The sequence below is a fragment of the Melospiza melodia genome, chromosome 22, assembly GCF_035770615.1.
Source record: "Melospiza melodia melodia isolate bMelMel2 chromosome 22, bMelMel2.pri, whole genome shotgun sequence".
In the NCBI taxonomy this organism is placed as follows: Eukaryota; Metazoa; Chordata; class Aves; order Passeriformes; family Passerellidae; genus Melospiza; species Melospiza melodia.
The window spans coordinates 3727065-3744809 of record NC_086215.1 but is presented as its reverse complement, the minus strand read 5'-3'; the positions used below and the strand labels follow the sequence as shown (position 1 = coordinate 3744809).

Genomic DNA, 17745 nt, shown 5'->3' with positions numbered 1-17745 from the left:
TGCGGGTTTCCGAGGCCTTGGGCCCCCCCCGGCCGGGCCCCGCGGGGAGGAAGCGGCGGCGGGGCCAGGATGAGGCCGAGAGGTGCCACAGCCCCTCCTGCGGCCGCGGATGCAAATCCTGCACAAACACAGCCTCTCCCTCACGGAGAGAGGCCACACAATGGCCCACGGAGAGGGGGACGTGCCCTGAGCTGAGATTTTGGTGCCAGACTCTCACTGGTACCAAAAGTGCTTTGGGCACCCCTGGGTTTGGCACCCATCAGGAGGCATCGCCGGAGCTCGGGTGGCACCAGCTTATGCGACAGTTTTAGGGTTTTCCTTCAAGGTTTTGCGCATTGCCTGTTTAGCCAGAATATTTCTAGGGCTGAGGAGCAGCAGCTGCATCCCAAATCCCCTCTGTGTGCCCTGGGAAACCAGAATTAGGTGAATGAAGCACCCAGGGTCCCTTTGAGGAAGCTGTGAGGTTTTCAGAGCTCAGAATGGGACCAGAGTGAGACTCAGCAGCTCCAGGATGGAGTGCACCACACTTGCAGCACTGGCCTTGCCCACAGAAACTGCAAAAAGAGGAAAACCAGTAAAAAAGAAAATGAAAGCAGCAGAAGAGGTCACAGGCTTGGAGGCAGCAGGAAAATGGGTGTAGAGATCAGAAATATGGCCCAAGGATGTAAAACTTGCTGTGGGCAGGGAGCCCTGGAACTGAAATTGAGAGGCTGCAAGTGGAGAAGGGGAAATGGGGCTGGGGTTGGGACACAGCAGGACCCCCATTGACCCTGACCTTGGAGCCAGCCCCTCCTGCAGCCCCAGACAGGGAAGAATAACAGAATATCATAAAGTAATCTGCTCCATGGTGGGCAGGATCCCCACAGGGCGGTTCAGCAGCCCCTGGCAGGGGTGCAGAATTCAGCCCTGGAGGGTCATTCCCAGACCCAAAGATCTTTTTTCCAAGCATAGATTTGCCCTTTTGCAGTGTGATCCCCCAGCTCCATGGCCACATCAGCTCTGCATTGGGCTGGTGGGTGGATTTTTTCCCTTTTACATCGCCCACCTTGTGCTGATCTGCCCTGAGTTGCTGCTGCTGATCCCTGAGCTCCCCCTGAAACATCACCCCTCCTAAATCCAGTGTAAATTCCCTGCATACATTCTTGGGGCCATCAAACCAGACCCCTCACTCTTTTAAATCTCATTCTTAGCAAAACTTTCCAGCCTCTGTGAGCAGCTCCAACACATCCTGAATAACCCAAACAGTTTATGCTGGCCTGGGGAATGTCCCCCGCAGGAACGCCGCTTCCTGCCTGGGTTATCATGACCCTTCCAAACAGTTTATAAATAGACCAAGGTAAATGAGGGGAGTGCTCAGGATTTTTATCTCATTTCTTGTTTTCAAGCCATTCAAGGAGTGCTGGGTCAGATGATCACTTCTAAAATTCAAGTTGAATCTGCTGCTTCTTTCTCCTCCAGTTGAGCTCTATCTCTACCTTGCTAAAACAGTAAAAAATAAGTAAAAGCTAAGAAAAATGGGTTTGGCATTGACCAACGTCATGGCCCTGCCATGAGGCATCATCCAGTGGGAGAGGGCAGGGACCAGCACTGCTGCACCTGGGAAGTTGTGGCTCACACTGCTTTGGAAAACAGAGGGGTACATCCGTGAAAAAAATGGAAAATTTGGGAAATAATGTGGAAAATATGGAGAGCAGTGAGTGCCTGCAGCACTCCTCCTGTCACCAACAGTGTCCCACCAGCAGCATCCCCCAGGGCCATCGACACCACCTCGTGTCACAAGTGGTGGCTGGAGAAATTCACTGTAACCCCTTCCCAAGGTCCCCAGCAGGGTCTGTGTCACCCACCAGGGGCTCTGTAAAACACCCCCAAAGAAGTGGAGCCATTCCCAAACATCCAAGAAGTGTCCAAGGCCAGGCTGGATGGGGCTTGGAGCAGCCATGGGCTGGTGGAAGGTGTCCCTGCCCATGGAAGGGGGTGGAATGAGATGAGCTCTAAGGTCCTTTCCAACCCAGGCCATTCTGGAAGCCCATGGTTCTATGATTTTATGTGCATTTTTGAGCTATAAATGTGCCTTCCTGCCTTCCTTCCTTCCTTCCTTCCTTCCTTCCTTCCTTCCTTCCTTCCTTCCTTCCTTCCTTCCTTCCTTCCTTCCTTCCTTCCTTCCTTCCTTCTCTTTCTCTCCCTCTCTTTCTCTTTCTCTCTCTCTCTCTCTTTCTTTCTCTCTCTTATTTTTCTCCCCCTCTCTCTCTCTCTTTCTTTCTCTCTCTCTCCCTCTCTCTTTCTTTCTTTCTCTCTCAATCTTTCTTTCTCTTCTTTCTTTCCTTCCTTTCCTCTGGAGATGGGAGTGACAGCCCTGGTTCAGGGACAGTCCTGGCCAGCAGACACAGCTCCAGCCTGAAGCAGCAGGGCTGTACAGCAAGTGGCACAGGAACAGCACAAAGCTCTTTTTTTCTCCTCCAGCTTCCTCTGTTCACTCTGAAAAAAATCACATTTCCAGCTTGTTTCAATTAACTTTAAGACTTTTGTATTCCATGAAGGCTGAGGCAGTCATTAAACCCAAATTTTTCCTGTTGTAACACTTTGAAACAACCACACCACAGCTCAGCTGGTGGCTCTGGCTCTGCCAGGCAGGACCTCCCATGGGCAGAGAGGCAACTCCAGGTCCCCTCAGTGGTGGCATTGCTCATCCTCTGGCTCAGGATGGACAAACTCATCACACCCCACAGGCCCAGCCCTTGGGGCAGCATGAGGAAAAGTCAGGATGGGAGTGATGCCCATCCCCTGCCCCTCCAGGGCACAGCCATGGCTTTGGGAAGGGCAGGGAGTGCTCTCATCCCATCCCAGAGTCTGGGGATGCTGCTGGGATGGGCTACAGGACACACTCACTGCCCCACAGCCCCTGCACTGGGGGTGAGGAACCACCACAGAGCAATAAACCCACCTGCACAACGCGTAAATAAATCAATGTTTTTGCATCCATGAGCAAAGCAGAGGCAGCCAAGGCCCTGAGTCACCCTGGGCCATGTCCCAGCAGTGGCCCTGGGGTGAGTGGGGACAGCCCTGCTTTGATCTCCCCACATCAAAAGGAGCCTTTTCCCTGCCCTGTCACAGCCACAGCACACCCAGACACTCCATGGGACACTCTGGGATGGGGCTGGCACACCCCAGACACTCTGTGGGATGGGGCTGGCACACTCTGGCCTGGCAGGCACTGACCCCACTGACCCTCCCTGCCAGCCCTTCCATGTGCTCAGTGCTCTTTCATGAAAAAATAGAAAGAAAAAAGTGTAGAGGTGAGAGTAGAGAGAAGGAAAGGGAAAAGTTCCTTGGGCACTCAGGCATGGATGTCCATCCTTTCCCTGCTGATGCCATCGTGGATTTGCTGCCCTTTGTTGGCTTTACCTGAAGTAATCTCAGACTGGGGTTTATTCAGTTATCACCAGATCCTCCTCAGCACAAGGAACCATCACAACAGGATGCAGCAGGTTCCCAGAGCCACAGCCCTGCCAGCCTGGAGCACAGTGCCCCAGGGGATGAAGGAATTGTGCTTATCCAGAGAGGAAACACCAACTGCCCAGGGGGACAGAACTGCTGCACCCTGCTGCCTGCAGCTGCAGGAGGAATGCCCCAGGCACTTGTGGGCTTTAGGCACTGGAAATCAAGGGTCAGTGTCAAACAGGGGGTGATTTCTGTGTTCTGTATCTCCCACACACCTGGATGCAAGGCCACACTCACAGCTGCTCCTGTGTCCTACCTGTGGCTCTGTTAAGGCTCAATTCCAGCTGCCACAGCACTCACAGGCTGGGATTGAAGTTCAGCAGAGGAGGAGAAAGACTCCTTGGGCTGAGGAAACTCACTGGGTGCTTCACAGGAAACATCTTTTTAGTAAAAGCCAGATTTCCCCAGCATATTCCTCCTGATGAGCAAAATCCATGGGAAAAACAGGACTGAGAGAGCCTGAAGACCCTGGAGGGGGGATGTGATGCAATCCTGAAACTGCTCCACAGCTGGGTGGGGGGCACAGTGTTTAACCAGGAGCTCAGGGATTATCCCATCCCATTTCCTTGGGTGCTGCCAACAATTCTGAAGCTCCCCAGGACTGACCCCAAGGGCGGCCCCATGGTGGTGGGACACAGACCTGTGCCAGGGCAAAGCAATCCCACCAGGGCCTGGAAAACCCACTGGATCTCCTCCAGCCTGCCCTGAAGAGCTGCTGCATCTCATCCCTCTCAAGCATTCTTCATCCCACAATAAAATTATTCCACACAATTTACCAGTCCCAAACAAGGGCACCCTGGAGTTGTTCCCTCCCTGTCAGAGACAGCACCAAGCCTTGGTTTTGGGCAAGGTCTCACTCATCACACCCAGCTGCAAGACACTGCTTTAGCCACACACAGAGCCCCAGACAGCAGCTGGAGCCAGCAGCCCCCTCCCAAAACCTCCTGGGGCTGGAAAGGGGGACAGAGCCTGGCAGGCTGGGGAGTTTCCTGCCTGCCCTTCCAGCATGGGGAGGGACCAAGAGGAAAGAAAAGAGCTGGAAGCATTGGAAAAAGGAGCCTACTGTTATTTATTAACCAGGGAGGTGGGCCCAGGCACTCATGTAGGGAGGAAGGAATGTGGGGAGCAGACCCAGACATGGTGGGTGTCCAGGCTGCTGCTGAGCTGCCTCCATGAGGAAAGTGACACCTGCTTGGGGAAGGGAGTACAGCAAAGCCCCAGGGCAGGGAACCCCCAGCAGGACACTGAGAGCTGGGGGCACTCTGGAGCAGGGCTCAGGCACAGGCAGCAGTGCCCAGGGGGCAGGGGCACTGCCAGATCAGTTGCAGTTCTTGGGCAGGCGATAGACACCCCCTGAGTAGATGAGCTGCTGGTCCCGGACCTTCTTCTGCAGGAATCCCTGCAGCTCCTGGATATCGATCTCAGTGACCACAGGGCCAGTCATCACAAACATCTTGAGCATGCTGTGGATCCTCTCCAGGGACAGGCTCTCCAGGTTGGTCAGCATGGCCTGGATGTACGTCCAGAAGAGCTGCAGAGGGACACAGGCCACAGTGAGTGAGTGACACCACAGCACACAGCAAATACCCAGAAACAAGGCAGGGATCAGCTGGCACTAAGTTAGTTCTGCTCTCAGCCATGGGGTCTCTAAACAGGGCCCATCCAGGAACAGCAGCAAAGGGCTGGGACACAGAGCTGGACAGAGGGATCTGACGTGCAGCACACTCACGACCCTCTGTGGATGAACACAGCATGACAACGCTGTGTTGCACAACACACAGGCACAATGTGACTCACAGGCAGGAAAGGCACTGGAAATGTCCAGGAACCACAACAGAGAGAAGGCAGAGATCCAGCTGTTAGTGCTGGGTCAGTCTTTTGGGCAGTCAGAAGTGCCAAAAAAGTGTTGCTCGGGTGCATCCAAACAAGCTATGACTATTTTCAAATATGAAATCATGTCTCGGAGTTTTTTATTTTTTTAAACAGAAAAAAAAAAGCAATTTGGAGATTCCCAAAAGGTTCCCTGACTCAGGAGCTGGGCACTTGTCTGGAGGGAAGGCTGTGATCCAGCACCAAAAGATTAACCACGAGATACCCACTTCAAAACCCAAATGTTTGTGCTGGACTCAGCCACTTGCAGTGGAAAATGTGAATCCAAAGTGCAAACTGAATCCATCACCTTGATCAGATTCCCCAAACCCACAATACAGGATGTTTGCATCACCACAGGGACAGGTACCTGCAGCTCCTCCTCCTTCTGGTCAGCCTGTGAGGCCATGGCAGAGTCCCCCTCCTCGTCACTGTCAATCAGAACAACCTTCTCCACCTGGTCCTTCTGCTCCTCCTCGATGACAGTGAAGGTGCCCTCGGGCTCTTCCCTCAGCACTCCCTGCTGCAGCCACAGCGTCATCTTCCTCTTCAGTGAAGTCACAGGCACCTTGAGCACTTCACTCAGCTCTGTCAGCGTCCAGGTGCCTGCAGGGACCATGGAGATCAGAGAGGAGATGGAGAATAGGGAGGAGATGGAGAACAGGACACTTCTCACACCCAAGCTGCCAGGATTTGATGGGAAGCTGGGTAAGGCAGAGAGGCACTGCCAGCAACAAGCAGAGGGCTGCAGAGCTGTGGCCCTGCTGGGTGCTGGAGACCCTGTGGGAGATCCAAACCCATGCACCACATCTTGGTCCTCCAGCTGCCCAAGGAACGTGGCTTTCCCACCCGTGGAAGCACAGACAGGGGTTGCACAGCACTCACTCTTGGTCTGGAAGTGCAGGATGATGGCAGCGTGCACAGGAGACACGGACAGGGAGAGCGTGCGATCGGCCAGCTCCACGTCCAGGCTCACCAGCCCCAGGTGGTACTTCCAGTTCAGGGTCCTCATGGCCTGGGAAAAGGGGGAGGCAGCTGCTCACACACATCTCCCAGCAGGAACCACCAAGTGCTGGGTTATGGCAAACCCACTGTAACCAACCAGCAGCTGAAGGGGTCTGCATAAAGCTTTCATGAGGGGGGTTAAGGTGGCCTCACCTTTAATTTCTCATACTTCTTGGAATATGCTTCCATGGCTTCCTTGACCTGCTCTGGAAGCTCCAGCTTCTCCTCTTTGAGTGGTGGCCAGAACTCACTGGACAGGATAATGGCCACGAGGCTGAAGGGAGGCCTCTCCTCCTCAGGGAGCTTCTCCTCCTCATCCCGGATGTTGGCGTTAATGCGCCGCGAGTCGGCCATGTCCTGCAACAGCACAGAGCTGAGCTGCCTCCTTCCTCCAGAGCCAACCACCAGTGAAGGACAGCCTTAAACAAGGTGAACAGTGCTCTGTCCAAATGATGATGGAAACACTAGAAAGGACACAATTGTCACCCTGATTTTTTAAGATTTTCTAAGCCTTCTGATGTTGACATTCTTGTAGCAAACTTTCTCACACTTTCTGTAAATAACTTATTGGTTTGCATTCTTTTATGGAAGAAGAGAAATTTGACAGACTGTTGGTTTGTCCAGTGTCATTGGAGAGGTGGGACTTTCACCCTCCAATCCACTGTCACTTTTAGAAAACTATAAATGTTGGACTCAGAAATAAACTTTCCCTTTCTTCACCTTAACAGCAGCGGTGTGTGCACTCGTGTTGCTTCGTGTCCTACAGTGACACACGATCATGTGTCTACTTGGAGGTCTGCTACATACTCAGAAGGATTTGTGGGACATTAGAGGAAGGAAGGAGTTACAACTGAACACTGCCTTCACTGGAGGCCCTCCACACCTGTGTTCTCCAAAAGAATCAAACTCCAGAGTCCCAAGCCCAGCTCCTCAATGCCAGGATGCTGCAGGAAGGACAGGACAGACAGCAGCACGAGAGCAACCATTCCCCAGAGCTGATAATCCAACCCACAGGGCTTAAAAACAGACATGATTTAAATGCACTTGTGCCTGTCACAAATCAGCCCATCACTGGCATTCTGGAACCCCCACTTTCCTAAAAGACCTTTTTGGGGTCACTCCTCAAGTCCCTCCCCTTCCCCATTGGGCTCAAACAGCCTGCACTTAAATTAAAAAAATAAAAGGAGTTACTTTTAACATGACTTCACAGTAGTGCATCTGAGCTTCACCAAACCTCAGCTTCAGCAGCTCCACGTTACGGATTTCCCTGGAAAGAGACACAGCAGGTCAGGGACAGGGCCCTTGGATGGACAAACCTGGCTATGCCTCCACCCCTCACCACACAGCCAAAGAAATGAAGTCCCTGGCACAAGGTGCTCTTCCTTGCAAGGCACAGTATCTGCTCAGAATGGTTCCTGGTAGCCAATGGAGGAACAGCCACCTCCTCTAGGCCAGCAGCTTTCTGAAGACAGAATGGTTCAGGCTGAAAGGGACTACTGGAGCTCATCCAGTCCCACCTCCCTGCTCAAGCAGGGTCCCTTGGAGCAGACACCCAGGGTTGTGTCCAGATGGGTTTGGAATATCTCCAGGGAAGGAGACCCCACAGCCTCTCTGGGTTCCTGTTCCACTACTCAGTCACCTCACAGCAAAGAAGTTCTTCCTCATATTCAGGTGGAACTTTCTGTGTTTCAGAAACACACATCTTCCATTTGGGGGCCAATACAACATGTGGGATGGTGTCAGTGCTCCAAATTCCTACGAGCTGCTCTACAGCACAAGGGTAGGACTGAGTATGGAACTCTAGAGACAAACTCAAAGCTGCAAAGGAAATAGCCAAAGGCACTCCTGGCTCCACAAACAGCCATTGACAGGACTGAGTCTGAAGGCTCTACCCTTCACAGAATCACAGAAATTCTAGGTTGGAAGAGACCTTTAAGATCATCGAGTCCAACCCATGTTCTAACACCTCAATTAGATCATGGCACCAAGTGCCACATCCAGGCTTTTTTTAAACACATCGAGGGATGGTGACTCCACCACCTCCCTGGGTAGATGATTCCAGTATTTGACCAGCAGGTAAAAGGAAACTCAGGTGATTTGGCCATGGGAGGCCTGGCTCTGGGCCCTGGGCCTCACCTCTCAGCGCTGTAGTTGAACTGGTGCAGCAGGCGGTCAGCCAGCAGCGTGCGGTACTCGTTGATGAACAGGTCCTTGCTGCCGTAGATGCTCACCAGGAGGCTGATGATGTCTGAGGAGCGACGCTTGGAGCTCGATTTCCCTGGTGGAATCCAGCAGACAGCAGGGTGAGATTAACAGGGACCTGTCCCAGCCCAGCAAATGAGCTGCTCAAGGCTACAGCCCAGCAGGGAAAGCAGCCAGGACTGCTGGGCTGGGCATCTCACCTGGATCTGCATCCACTGGGTCAGGAACCCAGTCCCCTGGCTCTGAGATGTCATCATCACTCTCCTGGCCGTTCTCCAGGGTCACTGGGTCAGCTTTGGAGAGCTCATTTGCCAGGTCCCCCGAGCCCTCAGCATCCCCCGTGAGACCGGCCACGATCTGGCGCACCGTGTCCTCCCGAGTCCTGGAGCGAGGGGGAAGAGTGAGTGAGGGAAGGGGAGGGAAAGGGGATGTGCCAGACTGCCCCACACACCTCCTACCTCAGATACTTCCTGATGGGCTCACAGGCAACCTCCAGGATCACCATGGAAGGGTCCAGCTCCCGCAGCGCCTTGATGGCCGAGATATACAGAGTGATGATGTCGGAGGTGTTGACTCCTGCAGGAGAGGAGCAGAGGGAGTCGGAGCCCTGCGAGCTGTGACTTCTATCCCCTTGGAGAGAAGGGATTTGGATGGTCTGAGCCCTCTGTTCTAGCTGTGGTGTGGGAGGAGGGGGACTTGCTGCCCTACTGCCCAAGGCAATGGGGCAGATCAGATCCATGTGTCTGAGAAACCAGTTTTGAGCATGAACAGAGGCTCAGAGCTGAGCCCTGACAGTGCAAAGAAGCCTTTGCCCACCTGGACCAAAGATAAACTTTGTGCTCCTGACCATAGTGTAAAAATGAGGCCAAAGGGGGCTGGGGTGCCATCAGCTGCTGCTGCCCTGCCCACTGGAACACAAAGAATGTGTGATGGGCACGGTGACTGCCCCTCACTCCTCAAACAGGAAACCAAACCAGCTCCAAGTAGATCCCCACTCATACCCAGGCTCCTCACAGTGTCAGGACACAGACAAGGATGTAAAACCCACCAGGGTGCAGAAGTCTTATTTCCAGAGCACTTTTCAAGGAGCTGAGCAGCTGCTGCCTCTGGTTAGTCCTTTCCAGGCAGAACTTGAGGTCCTCCACAGCAGGCTTTGACTCTGGGAAATCTGCAAACAAGGCAGTGATCAGGAGCAGTGCCAGGCTCTGAGGGGAGGCAGGGGGAGGCAGTGTGGCACACCAGAGAGCTCTGCCACCCCCCAGTCTCAGCCCAAGGGTGAGGCACCTCGGATGATGCTGAAGAGCTCCTCGATGCGCATGCTGGCGTAGATGCGGTAGAAGAACCTCTGGACGTGGCAGCGCCAGCGTTTCAGGGTGCTGCTGGCCTCTGGGGAGGACTGTGCCAAGGGGCCATCCTGCAGGAACACCCTGCTGAGCCACCCAATCACCTTCTCTATCCACTGCACGAGAGGGAGAAACAGATGTGAGCACAGAGCTGGATGCACAGCAACATCCCAACCCAGCCCAAGCAGCCAGCACAGCCAGCAGAAAGGGCAGCTGGACCAGGACAGCATCACCCCCAGCTGCTCCTCAAATGTGTCCCAGCCTGGGTTACAGCTGAAAGAATTGGAACTTTAACTGAAGAGACAGGATATGGGCTGTGCAGCTGACTGTGAGAAGATAAGGGTGACCACAGACTGTGTGCAGGCACTGGGCTCCAAAAAGGACAGGGTTTGCTCCAAAACTTGCAGCCTATTTCATTCCTGCAGAGTTTCATCCTATTCTATACCTGCAAAACTGTCCCTTTCATAAGAAAATGAGCAAATTGCCCATTACACCATTCTTGGCCCAAAATTTCTATGGTTCCTGAAATCAGTGAAAAACAAACAAGATATCCCAAGAAGTCACAGACACCCAACACAACTCAGGCATTTGAAATCCAAATACCAGCCTCATCACTTAATAATAAAATAAAAACCCGAACAGACAGCATAAAAAGGTTATTTTTTTATATTTGAGAAATGGGTAATTGTCAAATTTCAAACATACCCAATTACAATATCCAGATGTTCAAAATAACTGCCTTTTTCCCCCCTCATCAATTAGCAAATACATGCTGCTTCCTGGGATAGTATTTGAGTACCAATATGCTACAAGATATTCTACTACTAGATATTAGTAATTTTTTTAATGCATTCTCACAGCCTGAAACAAAAATGCTAAGTCAAGGTTTGGTTTGCTGATGTTTATTTTAATTACTCAACTGAGGAAACACTGAAGAAATGCACAAGTTTCGCCAGGACAAACCTGAGTACTATAAACACCTGAGCAAAACTGTGGAGAAGCTGATAAAGAATTCCCCTAAAGGACAAGAGGACAGGACTATAACTGATGCAAAGCAACATGATTTTAAGGAATTATTATCAAACCAACCCATTCTTCCCTCAGGTTTATCTTCCCTGAGTGCTCCTGGTACAGCCTGATTGTGACCCAACACGCCAGGCAGCTGCTGCTGTGCTGGCAAAGAGGCTTTGCCCTCAGCACCTGTAATTTTCAGTGAGCTGTTTCTCACACTTCTGTATTTAACCTTTAGACTTCCAGGCCTGTGGTTCTGGTTTTTTTCCCCCATTAAAATTATCTCTTCCTAATCCTGACGCCCTCCAATATTCTATGGCCAAACAAGAGGTGGAAGCAAAGGCAGCATCTGAGGAGCAGAATGCAGTTTGTGTTTTCTGTGGTGCCCTGAAAATATCCTTAAACAATCTCCAGGTGATCCAAAAGCTTTTCACACGAGGTGCAGTGAGGAAAGTGTTGCACAACAACCAAAGGGAAGTAAACACAAAAAGATTCCTGATGTTTGCAGCAACAAAAGTGGTTGGCATGGCAAAGAGTGAGGGATCCAGGGTGTCTGGATTGCATGGGAGCCTGGCTGCAGGCCTGGTTCTGCACCACAGACAAATGCAAGGTCATGGGCAAAGGGCACTGAGCTCAGGATTGTGCCCTGGAGGAGCCATAACCTGGAGAAGAATTTTGTTTTAAGGTCATGGTGGGTAAGCACCTCAACACAAACTTAGTTGAAATAGCAGCAAAGCAACTGGGCAGCTGCAAAGAATGATTTTAATTCTGTGTGGCCACTGGTGAGATCAATACCAGAATATCCTCTCTCATCCTTGCTTCCAGTTTCAAGGGGGAATTGGAAAGAGGACTGAAAACAGCCACAGAAATTCTAATTATGGGCTCACCCACACAGAGGGAGCACCCTCTGCAGGCCAGGTGGCACTTGTTGATCCTGTGGTTTGTAAACTGGAACCACAGAAATTCCCTCATTACTACAGACATCATGAGGTGAAATGTGACAGTGCTTCATGCCCAGGTCAGAGCAAACCTTCCCCTCCAGCATCAGCCAAAATTGGGAGTTTCAGCCACCTCTCCTGCCAGGCATGGTGAAGTCATAGCCCTGGACCAGGTGTTTTAAGTTGGAATCTGCTTTTAGCCTGAGCTGCTAAAAACAAACAACAGCTGCACACCTTTATCCCTCCCTACAGCTCCTGAAAGGTGCCTGTGCTCAGCTGGGGCTGGGCTCTGTCTGCAGCAGCACTGACACAGCCAGAGCACACAGCCTCAAGCTGTGCCAAGGGAAATTCAGGCTGGATATTAGGGAGAAGTTTTTTACAGAAAGAGTGATAAAGTTCTGGAATGGCTGCCCAGGGAGGTGGTGGAGTCACCATCCTTGGATGTGTTTAACAAAGCCTGGATGTGGCACTGGGTGTGGAGGTTTAGTTGAGCTGTTGGGGCTGGGTTGGACTCGATGATGTTGTCGCTGTCATATTTTCTGAAAAATCCCTTCACCAGGATTTCTTCTCGTTGGAAACTGAGAAGCTTCAGAGAAAAATGCAAATAAGAATTATCTGATTGCTTCTCCTGTGTTTGCTGCTTTGGAATGTGGTCTGGAGATTGTTTACCAACTGGTCATTGTTTGACTGGTTTCATGTGAATTGTTTTGATTTAATGACCAATCACTGTCCAGCTGTGTTGGGACTCTGGAAGCAGTCACGAGTTTTCATTATCATTCTTGTTAAGCCCTCTGTCGGTATCCTTTCTCTATTCTTTAGGATTGTTTTGGAATAGCATTCTTTAATATAATATAAGTACATAAAATAATAAATTAGCCTCCTAAGAACATGGAATCAGATTCTCAATTTCTCCCGAAAATACCACAAATGGTGACCTCAGACAATGGCTGTAGCCTGAGCTGAAGAACAGACCCACACAAGGTCTCTCCCAAGCCAGTGATTCTGTGAATTGTGTGATGTCCCAAGGAGGCCCCCACTGCCCCACACCAGCCTCACCTCCTGGAAGTCGTTGAGGAAGGAGTGCTCGTACTCCCCACGGCAGCGCTGCTCCATCCTCTCCTCGATCATCCTGTGCAGGATGGAGGTCACAGCCTCAGCACTCACCCTCTCCAGCAGGTTCAGCCGGCGCCTGCGGGTACAGGGACACGTCAGGAGCGTGGGGAGCAAAGGCACCAGCAAATCAAGAAAATCTTCTACCTGAAGGCATCACCCTCCCTGTACATTCCACTGAGGCAGACCTGTCGCAGACATCTTTTTATGAAAATCCTTTCTTAGGATTTTTTCTTCCTGAGAAGCTGAGAGGCTCCAGGAAGAAAATGTAAACAATGGTTATCTGCTGCTGTGGGATGCAACAGGTGCATCTGGGATTGGTCTTGTGTGGATGTTTGGATTTAGTGACCACTCACGGCAGAGCTGGCTCTCTCTCTGTCCGAGCCAGCTGCCTTTGTTATCATTCCCTTCTATTCTATTCTTAGCTTAGCCAGCCTTCTGAGATTAAACTTTCCCTTCTATTCTTTTAGTGTAGTTATAATGTAATATATATATCATAAAATAATAAATCAGCCTTCTGAAATACGGAGTCAGCTCTACGTCTCTTCCCTCATCCTGAAAACCCCTGTGAACACTGTCACACAGACCCAGCTCTGACAGCACACACAGATGCACTACATATGTAACATATGGCACTACTGCTATCCCATCTTCCTTACAGACATTATTTAAAGGCATCAAAAGCCTTTTCATTTAGAAGAGTTTCATAGATTCAGAGAATGGTTTGGGTTGGAAGAGACCTTAAAGATTATCTAGTCTGAACCTCTGACATGGGCAGGGATACCTTGCACTGGTTTGCTTCTCTGTGGTCAAAGGCCTCGGAGCCAAAAGGATGTTCTCATATCCAGGGAGAGGAACTTTGTGTCTAAAGATCTGCCCGTGTTCAACCACCAGTTGAAAGCAAAAAGTCTATGATGAGTTCTCTACCCACCACCACTTCACAGCCTGACCTCACACAGCTCCTGCTGTTCTCAGGGATCAATAAAACCTGCTGCTTCTCCCCATCCATACCCTTCCTCACTCCAAGTGACAGCCACCACCCCGTGAGATACCTACAGAATGTCATTGAGCTGCTGGAACTGCTCCATGGCTTCAGGGCACCAGCACTGCTCCCTCTTGCTGCTGCAGCCTGCACAGAGCTGGGCCTCTCCTCCACCCTCCTCTGGGTCACTCTCCTGCTCGGTCTCACTCATGCTGCTCTCACACTCGTTCGTTCCATCCTCTCCTTTCTTCCACTGCCGCATGTATATCCTGAACGTGCGGCTGTAGAACTGCTGGATCATCTCCTGGAAGGATTTGGTCGTGGAGAAGAAGAGGATAGCTTTGAACATGGTGTAGACCTTCTCCTGCAGCGTCTGAGCGCCTGTGCCCAGGAGCAGGCCTGCCTTGGTCCAGTTCTCCAGGAGCTCCAGGCTGTTCAGGTAGGGCTCCAGGCGGCACTTGAGCAGACTGAAGGCGTCCAGGAGCAGCGCAGCACACTGGGGCTCCTCGGCCGTGTTCTCATACTGGCCAATGCAGTTCCAGAACTCAGGGGCGATATTCGCCTGCAGGTCAGTCTGCAGCACCTCGATGAACCACTCCTCCACGACAGAGTGCAAGTCGTTGCACTGCAGCACGTCCAGGGCTGCCCGGAGCTCGGCATCCTGCAGCAGCACGGCAGCTTCGGGCCTCGGGGCTGCCTGGAAAGCGGGGGGAACATGAGTTAAGCATTTGATGGAGCACACAGGGACTCTGCTGTCAAACTGCCCTGGGGGGATGCTGCCGGGGTTTGAGCCCACCGCTGGATGCCCAGCGCTCCCTCCCAGGGCTCACACCCGCACACATCATTGCTGTCCCTGCAGACGGCTGCTGCAGGACACAGGTGCTGTGCAAATGCTGCGAGCCCCCCTAGGCTGCCCAGCTCCCTCAGACGGAGCGGGAGCAGAGCCACAGCACGGCCGGGCAAGCTGGGGCCTTTTGGTCCCGCTCCTGGTTGGGGTGACAGACAGGGCGGCTGGGCCCGCGGCCCTTCCCTGACAGCCCCCAGCGGACACCGTCCCCGCACACCCAGGAGCGCTTCCCGTGCTCCCCCAGCAGCTCCGGCCGTTTCCCCCCGGCCCCGGCAGCCCCGGCCGTTCCTCCCCCAGCCCCCACCTATCTTCCCTCAGGCCCGGCCGTTTCCCCCCGGCATCCCCGGCCGTTCTCCCCCGGCCCCGTCAGCTCCGGCCGCTCCTCCCTCAGCCCTGGCCGTTCCCCCCGGCTCCGGGAGCCCCGGCAGCTCCCACCCCACCCCGCGGACCCAGAGCCGGAGAGGCCCGGCCGGTGAGGAGCCGAGGCCGGAGCATCCCGGGGGCGGCGGGTCGGGCCTGCCCCGCGCCCGGCGGAGCGCAGCGGTCCCCGCTCACCAGCCCCAGCGCGGCGGGCGGCACCAGCGCGGTGCTGAGCGTGTGCCAGGCGGCCGAGAGCTCCATTCGGGCCGCAGGAAGGGGCGGAGCGGTGGAGCGGCGCCGGCCGCAGCGATGAGCGGCACCGGAGCCGCGCTGCGGGGGCACCACGCGGCGCTGCAGGAGGGTGAGCGGGACCGGGGGGCCGAGCGGCGCCGGGCCGGGGCAGGGGCCGGGCCCGGGCCCGTCTGACGGTGCCGCCCCGCAGGTCTGTCGGAGCTCCGCGCCCGGCGGGACGAGCTGAACGGGCGGATCCAGGCCGAGGAGGCGGAGCGGGGCCGGCTGCAGGCGCGGATCGCGACGCTCTCCCGCCGCTTGTCCGACACCAGCGAGAACCTGGCGGGGCTCCGCTCCACCCGAGCCCACATCGACCGCACCATCGCCGAGATGGACCTGGCCTCCGGGGAGGTACTGCCAGCGAGGAACATCGCCTTGTGCAGCTTCCCCGTGAGGGGAGCAGGAGGGACGGCATTGATCTCTGACCAGGGACTGGGCCTGACTGAGGGAATCACTGAGAACAACCCGAGGTGGTCAAGGATCCCCCAGCCCAGCCCCTGTCCTGCCCAGCCCCCCCAGCAGCCCCACTCTGGGCACCCCTGGCAGCGCTGCCCAAAGGCTCCTGGAGCTCTGGCAGCCTCGGGGCCGTGCCCATTCCCTGGGCAGCCTGGGCAGTGCCAGCACCCTCTGGGGGCAGAGCCTTGCCCTGAGCTCAGCCTAACGGTGTGCCAGGGGAGATTTGGGATATGCACACGCATATATATATATATATATATATATATATATATATATATATATATATGTTTGTGTGTGTGTGTGTGTGTGTGAACTCAGTCTGTATTTACCTGAATGTCGGTTGGGAGCACCTCGATGATCCTCCACTCCTCCCTGGGTCGTAGCCCTGCGGCCAATACAACTTCCCAGGCCCAGGATGCAGCTCTGGCACACAGACCCCATCATGAGAGGGGTGGGTTGGGGGTTGTTTTGGTGCTGCTTGGGCTTGGGCAAAGTTTATTGTCAAAATACATTAAAAATGGCTTTTGGAACAGATCCCTAAAAATTACCATCGTAGATCCATGGTTTGGGGGAAAGGAGGAAACCAGAGACATGACACTGACCCACAATCCTACTAATTCAGGCAGAGAACAATGGTGCTGATGGAGCTGTAGGCCTGCCACTCTTCCAGCCCAATATTTAGTGTATTTCTTTCATCTTTAATGGAACAATGTCATTATAAGAGTCAAATTGTTGGGGCAGTAAAGAGTGGGAAGGAGACAAACAGCACCAGGGCTGGCACTGTCATTTTGGTTCCTGAGACAGCTCTACCCATTCCCCTGTGTGTGTTACTGCCAGGCAGGGACTGCTTGATCCCCACAGACAGGGCCACATCTGAAGTCACTTCTGTATTACACACCAACAGTTTTTATTTCTTTAAAAAAGGATCTTCCCAGCCTCTTTGAAGATAAGTGACAATCTTCCTTCTCATGGTGACCAGGCAGAGTTTGTGTCAGAAACACCTTTCCCCTGTTAGCTGCTATCTAAATTCTCCTCCCATTTGCATTTTGAATGTGACCAACTACTGTGTCAGCTCCTCTTTCTCTCCCAAAGTCAGTGCTTTCCCCTAGCAATCACTTTTCAGGTGAAGCTGGAGATGTTTCCTTGACCTCCTTCAAGACCTGATGGTTTGAAGTGAAAGCGGAAACCCACATAAAAATTTAAAAGCTTCAAAACTATGTTGTAAGGTACACAAACAGCCCCTTTAAAAAGAAAGCTTACCTGAGATCCAGGTCACACCCCCAGCCCACAGATGAATTCCTGTTTATTGAAATGAACTGACACCCACAGGAGGTATCAGGAGGTGGTGAGGAGGAGATGCTGGTGTCCTACAGACAGAAAGTAACAAGAGTTCCTTTCCTGTTTGTCACTCCTTGCCTTCTGCCAGCACCCACAGGATTTCACCTTCCTCCAGCACCTTGTGCTGTGGGGCACTCCCTCAGCTCCTCTCTGATCACTTGGTGATTTCCACAAATTCACAGGAACAGAAATTATTTTGGGACCATAACCATCCCATTTGGTTACAACTGTCCACTGTGTTAACTTTTTTAACTGGTGAGGTGGACATTGTGTAAATATATTGTAGCTTAGAACACAGGAAGTAGGGATGTTAGATTGTGTACACAATGAGCTAAAAATAGGAGAAAATTAATAACAGATGTAGTCTGGCATAAGGTCACTGCAGATTTGAGTTAGTCTTGAAGCCAGAAACCCAAAATGTGCAGTTTTAATAGTGGAAAAGAGTTGAAACTGACCTTAATTTAATACTGACCTAAAATTTAATAGTGACCCAAT

General features: G+C 52.7%; 1 protein-coding gene across 1 annotated transcript; it reads right to left on the bottom strand.

Moving 5' to 3' along the window:
• Positions 1-4548: 4548 nt before the first annotated feature.
• Positions 4549-15460, bottom strand: ANAPC2 (anaphase promoting complex subunit 2). Its single transcript, XM_063174315.1, has 13 exons — positions 15361-15460; positions 14033-14655; positions 12923-13055; positions 9859-10033; positions 9623-9742; positions 9033-9150; positions 8775-8956; positions 8509-8650; positions 7564-7639; positions 6526-6729; positions 6253-6382; positions 5738-5973; positions 4549-5029 (listed from the first exon to the last, which is right to left on the bottom strand). Exons 1-13 carry the CDS (start codon positions 15424-15426, stop codon positions 4817-4819), a joined length of 2418 nt encoding a protein of 805 aa, XP_063030385.1. The 5' UTR covers positions 15427-15460; the 3' UTR covers positions 4549-4816.
• Between the last annotated feature and the right edge of the window lie 2285 nt (positions 15461-17745).

Excerpts from the sequence above, each read along its gene's own strand:
- ANAPC2 (XM_063174315.1), bottom strand. The coding sequence starts at position 15,426 with ATGGAGCTCTCGGCCGCCTGGCACACGCTCAGCACCGCGCTGGTGCCG. Across the intron at positions 10,034-12,922 it reads TCCTCAACGACTTCCAGGAG|TGGATAGAGAAGGTGATTGG; the intron begins GTGAGGCTGGTG and ends CCTCTCGTGCAG. Across the intron at positions 5,030-5,737 it reads AGAAGGAGGAGGAGCTGCAG|CTCTTCTGGACGTACATCCA; the intron begins GTACCTGTCCCT and ends GTCCCTCTGCAG.